This window comes from Mustela nigripes, chromosome 1 (genome assembly GCF_022355385.1).
Source record: "Mustela nigripes isolate SB6536 chromosome 1, MUSNIG.SB6536, whole genome shotgun sequence".
Classification (NCBI taxonomy): domain Eukaryota; kingdom Metazoa; phylum Chordata; class Mammalia; order Carnivora; family Mustelidae; genus Mustela; species Mustela nigripes.
Window position 1 is genome coordinate 207,291,674 of NC_081557.1, and position 21,724 is coordinate 207,313,397.

At 53.1% G+C, this 21,724-nt stretch overlaps 2 protein-coding genes across 5 annotated transcripts in view; one reads left to right on the plus strand and one right to left on the minus strand.

The window, feature by feature from the left end:
• The window catches only part of EVC (EvC ciliary complex subunit 1), a 62,449-nt gene extending 60,000 nt beyond the window's left edge, over positions 1-2,449 (minus strand). The window contains exon 1 of one of the 2 annotated variants that reach the window (XM_059380635.1): positions 1,981-2,421. In XM_059380635.1, coding sequence (XP_059236618.1) covers positions 1,981-2,154 — 174 coding nt within the window. In that variant the 5' untranslated portion in view covers positions 2,155-2,421. Of the gene's footprint in view, positions 1-1,980 lie in introns of both variants that reach the window. The other variant, XM_059380645.1, reaches the window with a different exon arrangement.
• A 2,194-nt stretch (positions 2,450-4,643) lies between these two features.
• Positions 4,644-21,724, plus strand: part of EVC2 (EvC ciliary complex subunit 2) — a 118,374-nt gene continuing 101,293 nt past the window's right edge. For 2 of the 3 annotated variants that reach the window (XM_059380658.1, XM_059380666.1), the window contains exons 1-6: positions 4,646-4,935; positions 8,016-8,070; positions 10,707-10,873; positions 11,470-11,538; positions 13,365-13,551; positions 18,024-18,133. In XM_059380658.1, the coding sequence (XP_059236641.1) occupies positions 4,735-4,935; positions 8,016-8,070; positions 10,707-10,873; positions 11,470-11,538; positions 13,365-13,551; positions 18,024-18,133 (789 nt within the window). In that variant the 5' untranslated portion in view covers positions 4,646-4,734. Of the gene's footprint in view, positions 4,936-8,015; positions 8,071-10,706; positions 10,874-11,469; positions 11,539-13,364; positions 13,552-18,023; positions 18,134-21,724 lie in introns of all 3 variants that reach the window. The other variant, XM_059380677.1, reaches the window with a different exon arrangement.

A 21,724-nucleotide genomic window follows, 5' to 3' on the forward strand; every position in this document is an offset into this window, starting at 1 on the left:
CGCAGCCCCCACCAACCCTCCACCACGGCTCCTGCCCTGGTCTGAGCCACCATTACCTTCAACTGGACTAGTGCAGCCCTTACTGACCAGGGGCCCAACCTCAGATAGCTTGATTAACCGCTGTAAACCTCAGGTGACTCAGCTGTGAAATGGGCCACCGCCATGGTCTGAAGGTGTGTGCCCCATTCCCCAAGCATAGGTTGAAATCCCAACTCCCGAGGTGATGGTATTTGGAGGTGGGGCCTTTTGGAGGCAATTAAGTCCTGAGGGTAGAGGCCTCTTTACGAAAGAGGTGCCAGAGATTCCCTGACCCTTCTACTCTCTGAGGACACAGTGAGAAGTCTGCAGCCCGGAAGCGGGCCCTTGCCAGAACCCAGCAGTGCTGGCACCTGGTCTTGGACTTTCAGCCTCCAGAACTGTGAGAGAGAAGCTTCTGTTGTTTGTGAGTCACACAGTTTATGGTATTTTTCTTAAGAGCAGTCCGAACCATCTAAGACAGATTCTACCCACTACGTCACCAGGTGGCAGAACACTAAATGCTCTGATTTAGGGGTTCTGACAGACTGGGGTTGAAACGCAGCCCTACGGTTTATTCATCACGTGCCCTTGGACCAAGAACAACCCTGGGGAGCCTGGACTTCCGTCTCTTGAAAGTGAGGATAATAACAGCTCCCCCATCAGAGGTTTGGGGCAGGAATAGAGAACCAAAAGTCCACAAACACTCAGCTCTGAACAGGACACCCAGCAAAGTTGTGTGCATGTTATTCCCCTCTTCACACAAGAAGCCAGTGTCCCTCAGTGTTCCTTAACCACCAGCAGGATGTGACAACCTCAGACTGACCTACAAGCATCTTGTTCTGTAAGTTCCGTTCAACCTTTATCATGCCTTTCCAGCAAAACACTCCCCAAAGTCTGCAGCAATCTGCCGGACTTGTCTCTTCTTGCATGGGCCAGGAACGCAGGGGAAAAGACCACGCGCCTCATCGCACATCTTATCGACTTCATCCCTCAAAGAGGTCAAAGTGGCAAGGACCCAGGGCAGTGATCACACCACACGGATCAAATGTCCCCTGCATGCCCACATCTCCCCACAACATCCAATCCTGTAACAATGGTCATGAAAACCGACCCTGAATCTCCTGTGACCACTGCCACTCATGAAGAATACAGTGACTTTGGGCTCAGACACACGTCTGTCACTTTGGCAAGTCCTTGAACCTCACTGCACCTCAGTTTCCTCCAGTGCAAAACGGGGTCCTTCATAGAACAAACTGCCAAGGCTGTCCTGGGGAATCAGTGAGATAAGTCAGGTGCAGAGTCTAGTTCAGTGCCCAGCACACAGTGGCCATCTGCAAGTGCTAGCTAGCCTCTTCACTTCCCGCCACCCAACTCCCCAGCCTGGGCTACAATCAAATGTTCACCTGACATCTAGCGTTTTCTGGAGACCGTGACCCTCTAGCAGTGAGGGCAGGGTCTATCCTGCACAGGACTGTAGCTAGCAGGGGTGATCAGCACACTTTTACTCTAGGGATGACATTGTGAATGAATGCATGAACGCATGCCAGGGTGGCAGCTGGGACTGGAGAGGCTATTTAGGTAACCCACCGGGCAAGCAGCATTATGGACAGGGCTGGGAATCGCAGCCCTCCTGTCTACCGTGTTCAGCTGGGCCCCTCCGCCAGCGGCGAGTCCAGACCCTTGGTGCTCCCTATGAGAGACTGAGGCATCCGTGGGCTTTAGCGGCGCCTGTGATGGCACAGCGGAGTCGGAAGGAGCAGCCACTTCTGGCGGACCCCAGACTGGTGCGCTTCTGTCACTCCGCCGTCCCCCTCTGGTCTCGGTCTCCAACCCTCTCCCAGGCTGGAGGGGAATCCAGGGCAGGGCCGGGTGCGCGCGACGCCCGCGATCTCGCTCCAGCGCCTACGGGACCCAGGAGGCCCGCACGCGCCCCCCATACGGCCACCCGCCCGGTGGACCCACCTGTTGCCGCAGGCGCGACCCGGAGGTGCGGCAGCCGAGCCAGAGGCCGAGGCCGAGGCCGAACGCGGCGCCCAGCAGTACGGCGGGGGCCAGCAGCGCGGGCGCCGGCCTCACCGCGTCCCGGCCCAGCAGCAGGCGCGCGTCGCTTTCGCAGGCCGCCGGGCCCCGGGCCATCGGGGGCACTCAGGCGAAGGGCGGGCAGCATCGCCCTCGCCGCCGCGCGCCGCCTCGGCCCGCCGCCCGGGGAACCGTCCCCGCCAGCTCGGCGACAGCGAACTCACGGACCGGGCGGGCAGGGGCGCGGCGCACTCCGCCGACTCCTCCGGCCTGCGCGCTCTCCTTCCTCTTGCTCTGGTCCCCCCTTCCCCGCGCGGCCCCGCCGGAGGGAGGAGCTTGGGTCGTCCGCCCGAAACTTCGAGCCGCCCCCGCCCGGGCCTGCTCTTCTACTGAGCATGCCTGGCAGGAGGCGCGGGGTTCAGCCCGAGGAGCTTTCGGAGGATTCCCCCGGGTCTTTTGGCTTCTCCGGAAGGAATTGGCGGGGGGGGGGGGGGCGTTCCCAGCCGCTGGGGAGGGTGTTCCTCGGTTAAGTTTACTGAGCCTGTACAGTGTGCTAAGCATTTAGCTTGATGATGTCATAACTTTCTCAACTGCCCTCTGAGAGGGGTACTAGTTTCTGTTCATCTTCCTGGTGAGGAAGGTCTGGGTCAGAGTGGCTAAGCGAGGTCCCTCTCCTGTCCTGTTCCTATCTGTACCAGTTAGTCGTCTTTGGACCACACAGTCCACCACCGCCTCTGAACTTGTTAGCCTGAAGCCTCGGTTTTAATCCTATTCTTCCATGAATAGTCAATACTTTCCTCTATGATGACGTGTAGAGAGACTGTTACACGGAGCCCCCAGGACAGGACATTGTGGGGGTCATTCATTCGCTCAGCCTTTACAGAGAACCTGCTGATGGAACCAGTGCCAGGCCAGCAAGGATTCAGGCAAGGTCCAGACATGGAGGATCTCATGGGTGTGTGGGGAGATAGACAACCAGATGAATTCAGCATCTGTTCTTACCTTGAGCAAACATTTACTGAGTAGCTACTAGGTGCTAGCTCTTGTCCTGGGTACTGGGGATACAGCAGTGAACACACATGTATCTTTGAAGCTTAATTCCTTAGGAGGGCCAGGGCGGTAGTACCATGGGAATCCACTGCAACAGAGAAGGGGAATTTTGTAGCCTTAATCTGGATGTCCATCTCAAGTTTCTAGTTTTTATACTTCATCAACCTTCCAGGTGGGTAAGATGGCAACTAGTATCCAGACTTTCTTCTCTTAGAAGTAAGGGACAGCTAGAGAGAAGTTGCTCATTCAAGGTCTCTCAACCAGGATATGGGACGGGTATATTAACAGCTGTGTCTGGCTGGCTTCAGGACCCTCTCTTCTACTCCCGGCTGCTTAAATGTTTCCTTTGAAACACCTCCAAGGCTTTTGGGAACGTATATGGGACAATAGCCTAAAGTCCTTGCTTTTTATGTTGGCTGTTTCTTTGGATACTCAAAATTTAGTTTTAAAAATATAGTGTTTTGGGGGGGGGATTTTACTTTATTATAAAGTTGCTTAGGTATTAAAATCATCTTTTAAATGACTCATGTCAAATAGAACTGATGGTCCCACAATATGCTAGCATGTACCCTTTGGCAGTGTCTCACTCCTGGCATTATGCCAGGCCCCCCCCCCCCCCCCCAGGCCACTGTACTTCTGGTGGGAAGCCTGGGTAATAAATTTTCAGAATCTCAAACATTACTCCTTTGTCCATGTTGAGTTAGGGAGGGCCTGTCCTTTGAGGGGTTGGAGGGAAAGGGAAGAGACAGGTGCCAGGCTTCCTGGCCTGAGACTGCATGACAGGCTACCCTCCTTCTCCCCAAGGAGCAAGTCACTGAGGACTCAGGGGAAGCAGGACAAAACAGAGAAACTGCTCTACTTGACCTCCTCCCAGTATCTATCTCCCCCCGCAAGGCACAACCCTACCCCCATGGAGAGTTCAAGCCTCCTGGCTCCAGACACCAAATCCCCTCTCTCTGGTTCCAAAGAGATGTCCCACAGTGGCTGGCCTGACTACCAGTCTGGGTACCTGGGCAAGTCCAGGGGCTACTTCACATTAGGGGCTCAGGCAGTAGGAGCCCAATGCGACTGAGCTAAATCCAATAGAAAGTGAGAGTGGCCTTTCCCCCTGTCTCAGGATTTGCCCGCCTCCCTCCCAGCTCACCTATGCTGTCCTGTCCTCTCTGGGCTCCCCAGCACACAGGGCTCTGCCTCTCCAAATGCTTCTCAGTTCTCCAATAAGGGGCTGGTGCGTCTGGAGCAGATTCTGGGTTCAGCCCAGTATGGTGTGTGCATGTGTCAGGGAAGGCTTCCTGAAGGAGGTGGTTCTGAGAACTGGGTAGGCATCAGTGGAGGAGCACTTGGAAGCATTGAAATCTTTGGGAGCAGAGGAGTGACCCCATCTGAATCCGATTTGGGTGGAGCTGAGGCCCTGGGCGAGACTCGAGCAAACCCAAGTGTGGCCCCGGCCTCACTCCCTCCCTCCTACGCCCGTCCCGCTCCCAGGAGCCTCCCCGCCCTCCCAGCCCCAGATGCCAGAGTCCATTCCAGAAAACTTTCCAGGGTGGCTCGCACTGAGCATGCTCCGCGGCGGGGCGGGCCTGGGGTCCGGAAGCTCCGGCGACTCCTGCTCGCCCGCCACTTTGGGGTCGCGGGCCCGGAGGGGCGATGGGCGCGGCGGGCGCCGCGGGGCGCGCCACGTCGGTGCTCGCCTGGAGCCTCCTGGCCGCCGCCCTGGCGCTGCCCGCTGGGCCCGGGGGCCGACGCTGGCACCCCGCGGGCCCGGATCTCCTCGGGCGCCCCCTCGGCCGGCAGCCCCTCCTGGATCCCACTGCGGCTCCTGGGGCGGGGCCCGAGCGGACCACGCAGGTAAGGAAGGCCCGCCCCCAGCCTCCTCCAGTAGGACTCTCGTGGCTGAGCTCTGTCTACGCTGGCGACGGGGAGGCCCCTTCGAGTTGGGGAGATTATCGGAGGGAGGGCAGGGTCTGAGTAGAATGCCTCGGGTGTTCCTTAGTATTTGGCGCTCTGGCCCGCAAAGTCCCAGGCAAGGTGGAACCCCGCAGGACTTTGCCAGCCGCCCGGTCGAATCTCGCCCTGAAACCTAAAAACCCTCTGACCTAGGCCAGGCGCATCACTTTTTGTGCCTCGGATTTCTGGTCTGTAAACCTTTGCGGCCTGTTAGCCGCGGGAAGGTGCGAAAGGTAGGCGCGTTCCCATAGACACCTACTTTGAAGAGGTGAGCACGCCCCGGTTCCCCCCACCCCCCACTCCCAGTGTAGGGGTTGTTAGAAGAACAGTTGGGATTACCTTGGTTCCTGCATTTATCCACTTCCCATCCGCCCCTCCCTCTGAGGCCCCAGGTTTGGGAAGGCACAAAGCCTTCCTGTCTCCCTAGATTCCCCTTGCCCTTTCCTCCAAAGCTGGCCTCGAGTTCCGCTTTTGTCTGCACCCCCCCCCCTCCCCGCCCCAGTCCCCTTGTTCAGTAGCCACCACTTAGACCCTGGCTTTTGGTGACTGTTTCTTCTGAGTCCCCTCCACCCCCTAATCTGTGCTCTCCCTCACTCATTTCCCCCTATGGCTGTTGTCCAGGACAGGTGATCTGTGTCTGGTGTACATATGGCCACTTCCCTCTCCAGCCCTCACCCCTTCTCAGGGACTCCTGGCAGAGCTAGTCTTCTGTTCCCAGGACTGCCCTGTCCAGTGGTCTCTCCCCTCATGGCCTTGGGGTCCTCCCTGCCCTCCCGCAGGGGCTGGCTTCCCTGGTTCTGTTTTCTCTCCTGGCAGGTCCCAAGAGGCTTGCTACACTTGCTACAGAGTTGTAATCTGTAAATCTTTAAAGGAGATTCTGTTCATTTTCTGTTATTAGATTTTCACTAGAGAAGAGTGAGTAATAACACTATATCAATTTACTGAGCTTTAAAAAAGTCCCATGACAGAATGTTTTCACAAGGTCCTTCCACTTGCTCCTGTCCCATGAGGTGGGATGTGTCTGGCTCATTTTGCAAGGGAGAAAACCTGCCCCCCCGCCCCAGGCCTGTACTAGGCTCCCAAGAAGGGCTTCAGGTTCAGAACCCACTCGTCTGTCCTGCTTTGCACTTGGCTCGTCTGTCCTGCTTTGCACTTGGCTTTCCTCTCTGAGAAACCAGGGACAGAACATTCTCGTGGACACTTGTCCCCAGGCTCTACCGGAAAGTGCCTGAAGATACATGCTTAGTGTAAACTTATCATCTGTCCCTTGTTGCAGAGGGGAAACTGAGAGCCGGTTACAGCCATTTCCCAGGTTGCCCAAGGTGCCTCGTCAGTGCAGGAGCCTCTAGCCATGTGCGGTTATTTAAATTTAGACATTTCAGGTGCTTCATTCATGGCCATGCATGTTAGAGGCTGCTATGTTGGGCAGCCCAGACTCTGCAACGTTCTCACTGTGGTGGAAAGCTCTGTCGGGAGTTTGTTGGCAGGAGAGAAGGCCGTGAAGGGTCGAGTGGACAAGAGGCTCTGAGTCAGCCATTCACTTCCTGTGTTCGGGGACGGCTTTCTGGGTGGCATGCTCTGCTCTGGGTGCTGGGATAGTAGAGAACAAGTCAGGCTGTCTTAAGAAATCTGCCTTCTTGGGGCAGGAGAAGGAAGTAAACAGTGGTGCCAATCTGAGCCGTAGTAGGCAGTGGTTTGGGCTGCAGAGAGAAGTCCAGCGGGCAGAGTGGACTGGGAGAGATGGCAGTGAGCGCACTCTAGTCGCCAGTGGTCAGGCAGCATGCTTGGAGGAGGTGAGCTGAGCCTTGAGTGGAACGAGGGAGGGCAAGGCCATGTCCAGGAGAAGAGCTTTCCTGAGTGCTGTGATAGCAAGGCCAGAGGCCAGAGGCAGGGTGTGCTTGGTGTGGTCCAGGAGCAGCAAGGAGACCTGGGGGTCCCCGGAGTGAGGGAGGGAGTGGACGACAGGAGACCGGGAGGTTGAGGAGGGGCCAGATCAGGGAAGGCCGCGTGGCTTATGCCCAGGATCCCGGCTATTATTCTGAGTGAGGTGGAAGCTGTACGGGTTTGGAGCCAGAAGTTGACACAACGTGGCTCATCTTTCTAAAGCACCCCGGTGGCAGGGGTGAGGATAGAGGACAAGGGCAGAAGCGGTTGCAAGAGAGGAGGTGGGTGGGAGACCAGGCCAGGACAGAGGAGTACTGGACCGGGGTGGTGAATGGTGGGCTGCTAGCTGCGGGTTTCCAATGTATTTCGAAGGTGGAGCCAATGGGATTTGCTGGGATCAGCTGTGGATTGAGAGAGAGAGAGGTGTCCAGGATGAAGCCGAGGACTTTGGCCTGAGCAAGTGGAAGAATAGAAGCACCATTGGCTAATATGCCAAAACCCTGTGGGGCCATCAGGAAATCTGTTCCGGTCTGGCTGACTTTGGCCAGGAAGACACGTATAGTAGAGAGCTAGATGGGCAAGTCTAGACTGGGGTGAGAGAGTCTAAAGTGTCTCTAAAGGGTCTTCACTCTTTAGATGAGGGTCTGAGGCTCAGAGAGGCTGAGAGACTTGGCTGAGGACACACAGCAAGGAAATGGTTCCCGCTAGAACCCAGTTCTCCGGACTCCATATCTGGCATCTTAAGAGCCTCTCTGTTGGAATTTGCAAGATCTTGGGAATTCAGAGGCTGGAGGATCAGCCAGTGTCACAGGATTAGTGAGAAGCAGAGCTAGGATTTGAACTCAGGTCTGGGTACATGAAATTTTGACCTGCAGGGCTGCCTTTCGGGATAGCTTCCCAAAATGCAGTCATGGCTGGGTTGCTGGCCTCTGTGGGAAAGAGGGGATAATCCTGGACTCCTGGTGGGGATGGTTCACTTGGAAACATTTTGTTTGAGATTTCTGGGTAGGAGTGTAGCTCCTCTCTGAGTTTATGAAAATGACTTGTAGGCACTTCTCATACGCATGTTCTTCATTAGTGACTTTTGGATTTTTTAGGACTTGCCCAATTTGATTTGGCCCAATGCGGAAAGCTCTGGCTTTAAGACTGCAGGTAAGTTTTTGTTTCATTTCATTTTTCTTCATGGGACCCTAAAGCTACATTCCCCCCCAGCGCCCCCTCCTCCAGCCCCTCATGCCCTGTCCTGCTGTGGTGCCTGCCATGGGGAAATGCGGTATGTTGCCCCCTGACCTGCAGATCAAGGGCAGTGTGTGCACCCCCCACCCCCAGTAGCTGGCTAGAGCTCTCGGGCAGGGAGCAAGAGTCAGGGGAAGGTGGCCGGCCCGCATTCTCCCCTTAAGGGGTCCGATGGAATAGGGAATGTGCATATGAGCAGGTGTGTGGGTTTCCTGTGGCTGCTTTCACAAATCACTGTGGATTTCGTGGCTTAAAACAACACAGGTTTTCTTCTCTTAGCATTCCGGAGGGCGGGTTGGGAATCAGCATGGCTGGACTGAAATCGAGGTGTGGGCACGGCCCATCCCTCCGGGCCTCTGGGGAGAAGGTTTGCTTCTCTTCCAGCATCCCCAGCCATGCTCCTTGCCTGCCGTGGGTCCTGGTCCCTTGCTCCATCTCAGAGCCAGCATGCCAGCATTTTGCCTCTGGGGGCACATGGCCTTCCTCTCTTCTGCCTATCAGCTCTCTCTCGGCTTCCTTCTTTAGAAGGACACCTGGGTTTACATTTCTGACCCACCCAGATAATCCAGACAATTTCCTTAAATCAGGGACCTTCATTTAATCCCATTTGGGAAGTCCCCTGTTGTACACAAGGTGACATATTTAGCAGTTCCCTGGACTAGGACCTGGGCATCCGCCCACCACACCAGGTGCCAGAAATTGAGTTGAAACTCACCTAAGAAAAGCAGAACTTACTGGACTTAGAACTGAGCCAGGCAGGCCCTGCCACTGCTGGTCCAGGGGCTTGGCATGCCAGGGCTGTGCTTTTCTTTTTGTGTCTCAGCTCTGTTTTCCTCTGGTTCCCTCATTCCTGGAAGCCCTTTGGGAGCCGCACAGCCAATGCTTATACAGCGGAAGGCTTCCCCATAGCTTGGCGAGAGTTCCAGGGAACACCAGTGGCCTCAGCCTGAGGCCTGGTGCCTGGCCTCGAGCCCATCCCTGGGGCTGGGGGTGCAGCATTCTGGGTTCTGATCCCCATTCTGCATCCTGGGGACCAGGATGGGCTTGAGTCCAGGTTGGCCCGGCTCTGTCTGCATAAACTGAGCAGGACACTTCCTAAGTAGAGGAAGGGCCTTGGTGAAAAACTCTTTCCATCCAGAGTCTCCTTGGCACAGATTCTGAATACACCTTCCTCAGGGATCTTGTTTTTTACAGATCTCACTTACTGGGGAGTTAAAATGTATTTCCCGTGTCTTTTGTTACTCTCTGCAGACTTCACATTTTACAAAATTCAGTGTTTTCTCCTGAGTACTGTAAGTTGAGGTGATTTCATTGCATTCCTAGAGACCTCTTATTCATCAACAGGCAAACTCCTTGGGGAAAGGGAGCCCGACTACTACTCTGACTGTATTAAGAGCAGGGGCGGAGCGGCAAGGACACTAGGAGGGGCTTCAGGGAAGGCTTCCTGGAGGAGGCGCTCCTCAGTACAGTCCTGAGAACTGAAAATCTAGCAGGTCCAGGGGATGGAAGGAGAGGCTTCCAGGCATGTGACAGCCACAGGCAGAAGAGTGAGGGTGTAACCAAAGAATTGCACAGACGGTACAGACGGGCCCGCTTGCTGGTGACCTGCTGGGTGGTAGTAGTCACTTCATAGCATGAATTTCTTCTGTACTGTCTGTCAACACCTGCCCCCATTCAAGTCTTCATGAGAGCTTGTGGCTGGGCCTTTGAGGAGCAGGGGGCATAAGCAGGTGCACCAGAGATGGCCTTAAGGGTTAAGGCCCAGTATGGCCTGAAGGGTTTATAACCAGCAGATCTGCAAAGAAAGCATGCGTCCCTTAGCCTGAGGGGCAGGGTGAGGGTCCAGAGACGGATGTCCCATCTCCCTGGCACACGTGGGATTTACTCAGATACTCCCGACTGAGTCAACAGCTGGCCTGGGAAAGTGCCCACTTCCATGGCGAGTCCCCCGTGCTCATCTAGATCCCCGTTCCAGTGTCATGACCTTGACCTGACTCAACCACAGACACTATAAGGCATGAGATTCTAATGTTATCCAGGATCCACTTCTACATCTTTTTTTTTTCTTCAAGATTTTCTTCCTTCCTATGGGATTCTGAAATTGTAAAAGTTTTTGGAGGGACTTAAAAAGATCTTGTTATCAATAACACCCTAAGAACGACTGAAAAATAAAGTCATTCTTAATCAAATCCCAGTTTGCATCTGGGTGGAATCTCCCAGGCATCTCACCCACCGGCTGGTCTAATTCAGTAGATCTGGGAGGGAATGTGCATTGTCGCCCACACCCAGGAGGAACAGTACACTCTTTGAGAAGCATTCTCTTTAGGCTTCATAGCCCACCTCCCTCCCCACCGCAAGGGGAACACATCTCACACACCTCATTTTCCTGGCAAAGAGATGAGCAGGCATTCATTTCTTAATTCATTCACTTACCCAGGTTCAGCAAACACCCTCCAGGGGCCTTCCTCATGCACGTGGTCCACATCCTGAGTTCACCCCCGCCTCTTACCGCCTCCTGCATTCTGTCACGCACGTGCTTTGCTGTTTTGCAGTGGGAGCACCATTTGGAAGGAAATCCAGCGGGAGAAGTGAAGTCTTTAATCCCCTCCTGACTTCGGCACCCTCTAGAGGGCCAAGGACTCAGTCTGTGCTTGCTTTCACGCCCTCGTGGCCCAAGAAGACTCTGTTTAAAAGAGAGTCTCCTGTAACACACCGCCTGGTAAGTCGCAGGTTTGGTCCTTTAATGGAATTAGAAGCTACAAAGAAACTGGTTTGGGGCCGCCTGTGTAGCAGATGCCACGGGCTTGGGTTCTTCAAGAAAAGCTTATTCCTTCATTACCGAAGCATCTAGTATTGGAGGCGAAGAGGGGGTGTGAATCTGAGCGGTGGGAGGCGGGTTCTGAAGCAGGGCTCCCAGTTCTGCTTTAACGGGCTCGATTTGCCGCCGGTGGTATAAACGCATGCACACATTCCTCTCGCCCGAGCATCAGTCCCGGTGTCTGGTGTTCCCGTGACGGGGGTTATGTTCACATGATCCCCCTGGACTAGGGGAGAGCTCCAGTGTGACCACACGGCCACGTTCTTCCCTCCTCAGGGACTAAAGTTCCAATCCTTTAAATGCTTTCTTAAAAAAGTTTTCAAGATTACCTAAGGCAGTTATTAGACTACAGAAGTCGATCTCTATCCTTCCTTTCAAAATTCATCTTGTACATTTATTTCCTTATTTTTAATTTTTTTTAACATCTTGTACTTTCATGAAACACGCATAGTACGCAGTGGTTTTCATTTTCTAATCGTTTCTGTATTCTATTGTAGTTTGGAGACATCTCAAGAGATGTTCCAGGGACTGCTGAGGACGGAGTGATTTTTCAGAAGTGTGCCGTGGTAGGTGTTCATAGGTGGTTTATAGTGGAAGAGAAAATAGTTGGATTTTGACCAAATCGTGTCTGGGTAAAGTTATGTATATAAGGAGTGGCAAATCATGGGGCTGTCCACCTGTGTCTGGACACACGAGGGATAAAGTATTGTACAGGGGATTTTCTATTTGATATCATGGCACCAGGACCAAGAGTTTTGGTAACAATTAAACTCCTGTTTGTGAAAATGCACTGTGGTCATTTAGAAGGGGAAGGAAAGAATGATGTATTTTCTTTCAGATTTTAACATTGATATGGCTCTTGGTGGTATAAAAATTTTATTCAGTGTTTTTAAAGTCTTGGATCTTTACTGATCCCCGTGAGGTGGCATTTCACATTATTGCTGTCTTGGGGGTCCCCAGGAGCACCCTCCCTCGGGCTCCGTGCTTCACTGGAAGGACTCACATGACCCAGGAAGCCGTTAGACTCACAGTTACAGTTACAATTTTTTACAGCAGAAGCGTGTAGATTCAAGTTAGCAAAGTGAAAGGCACATAGGACGGGGTTGTGAGACCAGGCACAAGCTTCCCACTGTCCTTTCCTGGTGAAATCCTGCGGCCTGGGTTTCATTTCCCAAAGCAGTGATGTATGACGTCCTATGCCAAGTATTGTCCCCCAGAGACACTCTCCTGAGCTTTGATGTCCAGGGGTTTTAATGCGGGTCCCTCACGGAGACAGGCAGTTCCTTTGTGGCTGACCTCGGTAACTGGTTTTTAGCCGCTCCAGAGGTCCCCTTGACACAGCTTGGCTCAAGACCCCCACCTCCAATCATACCAGTTAGCACATGTGGCCAGCGGTGGCCCGAGGCCCCAGGTATATAAGGGTGCTCTTCTCAGGCAGGATGGTCCAAGTGCTTTATAGGTCAACCTCCCAGGAGCTGGTCGGGAGTTAGTCCTTTCCTCTGGGTGGCTGGAATCTGGGCGGTCCACGCCTGTGGAGTTAGCCCTCTGTTGTACAAGCCTCAATTTATCTCAGTCCTTCAGCTGTCCTGTTCCCCTTCCTGGATAGAGTTGGTGCTACCAGATTTTCGTGCATCCTCCTGGAGCTGTTTCTGTTGTCTGCATGCGTGTGTGTGTGTGTGTGTGTGTTTGTGTGTATGTGTGTGTGTGTGTGTATCTGCATATGCAGACATTGCTTCCCTCCTTCCCCACCTTCTGTGTCTGTTCCAGCAGGGCTGGGAGAAGCGGGGCAGGGGTGTTGGGAAGAGCTTTGAGGGTGGAAATGGGGCAAGGTTGCAGAGCCCAGGCTAGGAGCCAAGCTGCTGGGGCCACGGGACAACTTCCAGAAGCTAAGCTGTTCAAATCCATGACCAAGCAGAGCCCACCTGGGGGAGACTGGCCAGAAGGATGGAGACCTGCCAGCTAGCTCCATCCTGGAGGTCAGATGGCATCAGACGCGCTGGGCGGGGCTCTGGGACATGGCTGAGCCTTCAAAATGATGGTGTGAGAAAGAGCCATTGTTTGCTTTTTCTTGGTGACGCCAGTGGCCACCATCTCCCCAACCTGACTTTGGCTCTGTGCTTCTGGCATTTCTTTCTGTTTCCCTGTAGGAATAATTTCACTGCATTTCAGGGTTCCTGTGACTTTGAAACAGTCACCAAGCAACAGCTTAGCAGGAGTGAGTCAGAACATAACCTGGGGCCTTTGAAATCAGACCCCATAAGTTCTCCAGCCCCTGGGAGACTGTTGTGCCCTCCCTCTGCCTGAGGACGGGTCATGCGTCAGTGGAGCTGGAGGTCATGTGAGGAGGTGGGACTTGCCAGCAGAGCTGCCCTTTTGTCATCTCCTGTCCTAGGTGTCCGGGCAGAGCGAACCGCAGACAGCTCAGGTGACACTGCTCGTAGATAACACCAGGACCCCTGCGGCCACCAACCTCTCCGATCTGCTCCTATTCGACAACATCACTGGCCTCTCCGTTAGGGGGTCAACGGAAAACCAGACCATGCCGGGATTCCAGGCTTTCAGGAAGAAGTTTCTGCAAGGTAATAGTGGCGAGTATGAAGTCGGGGAGGGAAGGTGAACCTACAGACACTGTTGGAGTGTGTGATGTGCAACAGGAGTGTTCTTCAACATGTGACGTGTTCACACACGATGGATTTGACGATCGGGTATTGAAAAAGGAGACCAGCACTCGATATCCACACCCGAAAAGCTGGATTTGTTACTGAGGTTAGAGAGAGGCCAGATTTGGGGGAGGAGTTGTTAAGAAATAGGTATTTTTAGTATTTTTATTAGTGTATCAATTTTTATTATGAAGAATTCCGGACATAAAGAAACAGAGTTTATAGCCAAACTCTGTCCACCACCAGACCAGATTTCTCATCCCTGAGTGAAATGCAGAGCTTGTCTGTGGGGAGCTGCTCAAGGTGGGAGTGGTTTGACACTGGCCCTGGAAGCGTGCGCGTGAGACCTTCGTGCGTGTTCTCGAGCGTTCCCTGGAATACCTCCACACCGAGGGGCTAGCGTTCTGAGTGCCACCTTCCCCGGTTGTCTTTGGAGGCGTGTGTCCTGAAGCAAGCTGTCATTGGTTAATGAAGCAGATGTCAACAAATTCTGGGATTCGTTGTTACCATGACCTCAGGACTGTCCATTTTCTTGGGAGGGTGAGACCTCTTAAACTCCGAGTCCCTGTCTCATTGACAGAGGAACAGACCATGTGACCCTCGTGCTGTCGTGGATACTCTCACATGCTCAGGACTGACTTCTCCACGGAGCCCACGTAGCTCACCAGTCAGGCTACGCTTTCCCTCTGAGCCTAGATAGGGCCTTGGAGTCCTGCTTGACCACATCCTCTTGACAGAAGCTACCAGGTTGGCCCACAGGCAGCCACCTACCTCTTTGCCAGTGGTAGTTTAAGCAACATAGTAAAAACTGCTAGGATATGTCCCAGCCAAGAGATCCTCAGGGCCTTCCCTCAAAGATGGAAAAGTAACCATCCCCCATCCCCCCCACTGCGTCCTGAAGTGAGTGAGCAGAGCACACACTCCATCTCGAATGGACCTTGATGTTACTCCTCACTTGGCCACTTCGGAGCTGGTCACCTCTGGAAAATACTGAGTTTTCCTGAACTTGTGATGTGACGTGTGACCGTCAGGACCTCGTAGAGTCATGGCAGAAACTGAGCAAGGCCATGTGCCCCAGCTCTGCCTGGGGCCCTCCCCACGCTCTCCCAGCCCCTGGTCCAGCAGGCCTGCCTCTCTCCTCTCGTAGCCCCAGTGACTCCCAATGTCTGCGCTCCTGCCACACAGACCACACTTGTCACTCTCCCCTGCCCATCGGCATCTGCTCAGGCCCTGGTGTCTTCCTGGGAGGCCCCCCTCCCCTGCTCCTCACTTCCCTGCCTTCCTGCATATCACCTGCCCGGGGCCTAGGATCAGCGCTGCGTGCCAAGCCCTACCAACCCCAAGCTTTGTGCCCGCTGCACATCCCAGAGTGTCAGCCTCTTCTCTGCCCCACAGGGATGGTGACAGTGACAGTTCCAGGATGGGACTGTAAGGAGAGGGGAGTTGTTTCATGAAAAGCCTGACCCAAGAAGTGGTCCCCATATCAGTAGTAGTGATTTTGTTGGTTGGTTTTGTGTATGTGTGTGTGTGTGTGTCTTGTATGGAGCACAGGTGATGGCTCTGCAGGGGAAGTGGTGTCCTGTTCATTCCCCAGCGGAGCAGATGCAGGACATCTCCTCAGCCTCTGCTTCCTGCTCTGGGCATCGCAGGCTATGAGGTCTCCTCCGTCCACCTCGGGGCTCTCTGTGGGGCCGGGGGTCTGGCGCACAGGCTGTGGGGGTGACAAGCCACTGCATCAGGTAGGGTCCGATCACAGGACCTTCACTGTGGAATCATCTCAGTTGTTTTTCTCACGCTGTCTTTGTGAGTTTCACGGTTTATCATTGCATGAAAATACAGGTGTTCTCTTCTCCTTTACTTTTTTTGGAGGTCTCCATGTGTTGAGAAATGAAGCACGTGACAGCATTTGAGGGCTACAGTCTGACCCCTGTTACAGGTGGAAAAAGAGCAGGAGGACAGGCTTAGGCTGATCAGGCAGTCCTAGTCTCTGACCCACAGAGCGGGATAGGCTTTGTCCCCCACTGGCCATTGCCGGCTGGCACCCCGAGCCAGCAGCCCACTCCTGTGGGTTGGTCCCTCCCATCATCAGGTGGGGTGCGCTGCCTGGTGAGGAGCACTGGGAAGAAGCCCACCCTATTTCAGGCAGGGCGCCCGTGCTCGCGGACTGAAACGTCAGGGGTGTGTGGTGAGCCTGAGCTTCTGCCGAGGACCTCGTGTGTTGTTCTCCACACTCCTGGGGCTTCTCACGAACCTGTAGATCACTTCTGGTCTCCTGGGGAAGGAGATCAGCCTTGGCCAGGACTCAGGACAGCCCTGTTCCCCCAAACCATTCACCCTTCACCCCTGTGTCTGTCCCTCAGGGACTGCTAATGGGTAGAAGGGGTGGTTTTTCTGTCCTGTGAAGGCTTTGACGCAAAGCATTGCATTACCCAATAACTCAAAGGGTACACTGCCCCCAAGGCTGGGAATTCTCGGATTCTGATACCACTCAGTCAAGTCTTGCCCCACAGTCAACAAGGCGCGCGTCAACCAGGTAGGTCACAAGATTTGCAGCATCCTTAGGGGCCAACACTGAGTTCATTTGCATAAAGGTCTTCCAGCAGTGACCTGCCACCACCTCCCTTTTGCAAATTCTCAGGGAGAAATGAAAATCTTAGGAAATAATTCCCTATAAATAGGAACCCAAGTATATTCAAGTCCAAAAGGAATCAACATGTTTGCCCTTGTAAGTTTGAAGTCCAAAGTCCAACATGCTCAAATTATGTTAATATGTCCTCTTCTCAATATTTTATTCTGTCCAGCCACTCCCCCCACCCTGAGGTTTGCAACTGTCCAGAAGGAGTTGGGGTCCCTTCAGCAGCATCCTGGGTCTGTCCCTATAGTGGAAGACAACTGGTGATACGAAGGAATGAATTACAGACTCACACACAACATAGAGGAACCTCAGAAAACATCTGCTTGGTGAAAGAAGTCAAAGACAACACATATTATATGATTCGATTTCTAAGAGATGTCCAGAAAGACAAATTATTACCTACCCTGACCCCCCCCAAACCCAGATTAGTGGTTGCCTAGGCCTTGGCATGGCAGGGGAGAGTGATGGAGATGTTCTGAAATCAGACCGCGGTGTGCTCAAAGACCTCTCAATGCACAAAATCCCTCGAAGTGCACACTTAGAATGGGTGGACTGGGTGATATGTATGTTTTATTTCAAAGCTGTTAAAAAAAAATAAGGAAGTATCACAAGCTCAGCCCCACCACTGCCCTGTGCAGATGAGAAGCCAGTGTCCCACTATGGTCAGGCGCAGCCATGTCCCAGACCCTGCCTTCTGCACTTCCACACGCAGTGGCTGAGGTGAGAGGTGATTGTCAGAATTCATGACAGAGATGGCCTTTCTGGTGTTCGTTTACAAAGTGTCTTGGGCTCTGCCGGGTGCCCAGAGCCCAGAAGAACGTCCGCTCCATGGGAAGTGTCTGCTGTTGGGACTTAAGGTGGGTAGGACCCATCTCCAACAGCAGATGCAAGGTCCCTCCAGGAAGCGGGGCTAAGCATGTGCGGCCTCCTGCAAAGCTAGAAACCTCCAGTGGTGGCCCCTCCACACCCCTCCACATCTGGGGTTCCTCTCTTTCCCAGCGGTTCGTTCACCTTGGGGTCTAAGTGTGGACCCTGTCCGGGAGCAGAGCTGCCTTCTCCAGAGATCCTGGATCTTCAGTTCTGACTTCTTACCAAGGAGAGCTTTGAACCAGGGAAGCTTTCCCTTAAATACAGATGATTAATTTTTGTAATGAAGCCGTTGAGGGCCAGCTAGAGACCAGTGGGCGAAGGAGACCCCACATGAATCTACAGTGCTGGGTCCCGCCTCCTGGTGCCCCTTGCCATGCTCACAGAACCAGCCGCTCAGAGAGGTCAAAGTAGGGCTTCATGTCCGTCTGACCATCGAGGCCCACAAGTCTGATCTAAGGCTCTTCTCCCTAGTTGTGTGAACAGGATTGGAGAATAAATAGATCCTTGCCTAGATTCCAAACAACACAGAAAGGTTCTGGATTTCCCAAGTGTGGAAGTTAGTGATACCCCAGATCAGGAATACAGACCCACCCAGTCGTGGGCAGTGCTGGATGGGCTGGAGAGGGGGCACCCAGAGAAGACAGCCCAGGGGCAGCAGGGGGCCCTTCCTGGCTCCTTACACTTGCTGACAGCCTCTTCCAGGTGAAGAAGAGGAACCCCATGAATTGACACGCACAGTTCCCTGTCCCCATTGTGGGCACCCGAGACTTGAGCGGCACCCTTGCTGGCTATGTTGGTTGTGGTGGTAGACTCCTTTGACCTGGGTCTTGTCTGGGGTCTGGCGGAAGGGCCCCTCTTGACTCACATGTGCATTCTCTCTGAGCAGTGGGAGACTCCTTCTTGGTCAGCTACACCGCCTCCATCAAGGCTGGAGAAGTAGGGAGCGGAGAGGTCCTGATGCTTCCTGCCCAGCTCACCTTTCAGAGCTCAGCGCAGGTATGCCGTCCTTACTCTGCTTCTAGAAGCTTTGATACTTAGAAACTGTCTCTTAGCTTCTCTCTTCCTTCCTTCCCTCCCTCCTTCCTTCATTGATACTGAATTCTAGATAAGTGGGTGGGCCCCGGAATCTCACACATTTTGCTGTGAACTTGGCTCCCTTAGCATCTCAGTGGGACCTCTAGTAATGCCTTAACTCTTGTGGGTCTGACGTAGAATTATCATAAAAATATCAGTAGATTTAAATTCTGTTTTTAGTGCCTTGCATGTCATAAGCACTCAACCCGTAGTTTCTATTTGTATGAGTTCACTAGGAGCTACCCTGATGAAGTTCCACAGCCTAGAAATGTAGGTTTTCATGATCCTGGAGGCTGGAAGTCTGAGATCAAGGTGTGAGCAGGGCTGGTCTTCCTGAGGCCTCCCTCCTTGGCGTGCGGATGGCATCTTCTCCCCGTGTCCTCATGTGGGCACCTCATGTATGTGTCTGTGTCCTGATCCCCTCTTCTTACAAGGACCCCTGTCAGATTGCATCAGGGCCCCCCAGTGACCTCATTTGAGGTTACTCACCTCTGTTAAGTCCCCACCTCCAGATACCATTGCACTGTGAGGTACTGGGGGCCAGGCTTCAGCATATGGATTCTGCGGGAACACGATTCAGCCTGTAACACAATTACTGTTTGTATCTTCGTTTTGTTCACCTTTTAATCTGTGCATGCGTCAAATGTGGTTCGTTGTGTGTCCTGCCCGGCACCATTCACATTCTGGGGATGCAGGAGCAGATTCTGTCCTTGTCCTCAAGGCGCTCATGCTCTAGCTACTTTGGTCATTTTGTTCTGACTTTGGCCTCTGGAGGAAGTACCTTTCACTCAGTGGGGAAAGTGAGGCTCAGAGCACGACTGCCCTGGTCCCAGGACAGAATCCTAATCAGACCGCACAGCTGCGAGCTCCTTCCACCCAAGTCTCAATGATCTGTGTGTGGCATTGCTGCCGCAATAAGAGAGAAAAAAATACTAGATAAAACAAGATAAAAAGGAGGATTTCAAAAAGGTAAAGACCAGATACAAGGAAACTATTAAACTGTCAGAAGAGACCAATGTCTCGGAAAATAATTAGATACAAAGTCAGGAACAGAGAACAAAGGATGCAAAAATAGAGATAAAAATCACCCAGAAGAAATACCGTCTCAGTTTCGGAGGACACAAACCAAGTGAGTTAAAATCAGAAGGGGAGAAGGCAACAGTCAGAAACCAAGGGTAGAAACTCAGAACTTCAACAAAACCAAAGCCTCCACCTCCTCCTGCCAGAACATTAGGACTTCAGGATCCTGAAACACCTGGGGAAGGTGGGTGTGTTCTATAGAGGAGGCTGGTGGGGGGATGGAGGGAGGGTGGGGGGGTTGGAGGTGGGATGGGGGTGAGGCACGAAGGGGCTCTTTAATCACTACAGGACCCCTCATCTCTTCCTTTGCTTGGGGTCTCACCTGTCTGTTATACTGACTTTATTTCCCTAGGAAACCCCCACCCCCATTAGCCCCACGAGACCAGGGACCTCATCTTTCCTATGGACACCTGCCTTCTCCGTGCCAAAAGTAGAGCCATGCACAGTCAGTGCTCTGTAAATATTTGCTGAATAGATGAATGAACAAGTCCGCAAACTAAGGAATCTTGGGCAAGGTTTAGTTTTTGATTTCTCTGAAGCTCGGGTTTCTCACCTACATAAAGGAGATGTTTCTGGCAATGTCTCCAATGTCTTCCGTGGGGGTACATGAGATGTGTCTGTGTGCAACGGCCTACAATTTCCTACTCTTTCCAAACCGTCAGGGGCTCTCTGGGCAGTTCTGCAGATGGAGGGTGAACAGCACACCTGCCTCCTGAAGATTCCAGAGTTCCAAGCTTCACTGGCCTGTGTTCTGGGCCTCTGCTTGCCGGCTCTGGTCGACCAGCAGCACTGCACCGACCTGGCTCTTGCCAGAGAGATGAGTGGGAGGCCGGCACTTGCTGAGTGATTACATGTTGGAAGTTGACAAGGAGCTCTTGTACTTTGTTCTCAAGTTGTTTCATCTGGTTGGACTTGACTGTGGCATGGATGACTGCAAGGCTTTTCTCCATGACCTGTAGAAGATCAAGTGTATCTGGGGCTGAAAATGACCCAAGGCTGAGTCTGTACATGAGAATAATGGTTTGCTCTGCTTGTCATTCAGTCCCAAGATGTCTTAAATGACAAAAGAGAAAACAGTAACAGATTTAAACAGGTGCGAGTCCGATGGGATGGAATCCTGGCGTTAGAGAGGAGGTAAGGTCTGACATGGCCGTGCCTGGAAACCACTGCCCAGCTGAGTTTCAGAAGCAGTGCCGATTCTATGGGCTTCACAGTCCCCACCCCAACAATAAGAGGAGTGGGAAGATTCTCCCCCAATCTCTTCTCTTCCTGGAGTTTTAGAATTGCGTGAGCATAGCAGAGGAGACGGGAGGAGCACCCCCCCCCCCCCCACCTCAGGCTGTGGTCCGGAAGCACAGATCTCCTGATGTGTGGTCTGAATGACAATAGCAACTTCAGACGATGTCACCATCCCTTTGCCCTTCATCTCACTTGGTTTCATCACCAGGCGTTTTGTCTCGCAGATCTTCACAGAGGGACGAGTGGGAGACCGTGTTCCCACAGCTTTTATCACGGAGCATTGTTAAAATCGTTCTGTTTTATTGTTATTGTTGTCAGTCTCTTACTGTGCCTAACAGTTAAACGAGATGTATGTATGGGAAAGAATGGTGTGTCTAAGGTTGGGGACGGACCTGGTCCGGGAACAGACCCCCAGCAGGTGAGGGTGGGGACGGCTGTCGTTCACGCTCAGGAATCGTCTAGTCAGAGGTGGTTCTGTCAGACGTGCGTCGTGTCTGGATCTGGAAGCTGCTTTCTCAAACACGCCCGTGTACCCCAGATTCATACAGGATTGGATAAAACAGGCCCTACACGATGAATGGTCGAGAGGGAAAGCCCCAGAGCCATCACTTCTTGCACTGTATTATGAAACGTCCTGCCTGCCTCACACACGCATCCCTGGATTTCGCTGGGCCGGTGTTTTCTGACTTCAGGCCATGATCTCAAACGTGTTTCTTAAGCCTTGAAATTTCTGTAGGAAGCACAGGGGTGAGGACTTCTGTTTTGTGAAGAGATGAAGTCAAGCGTTATAACATACTTGCAGATTCTCTCTGCTTAGACGTTGGGGGTCAGAAAACACATGGAGGAGGGGCCCAGAGGGAGAGAAGGGAGTCAAACAATGTGATCGAATGTGGGCTTCTGAATGCAGCCTCAGGCTGCTGGGTCCGCAGCCCTGAAACTCACAGGGTATCGTGAATATCCCCAAACAGACACAATCCAGGAATGGGAGGGGACACGTGATTGCTTCGTATGTGTCTTTTCTTTAGACTCATATTTTTAAAAATTTCCTTTTTCCCCTAAACAAGGGCCTTGTAGTGTTTTTATGTCCTTTCAGAGCCTCTGCTATGGTGTCCTGCTGGCCCGTGATGGGTTTGGGCTGCCCCAGTGCTGCTATGGTAACTGTGGGGCTCGGGTCGGGGCTGCACCTTGGCTGTA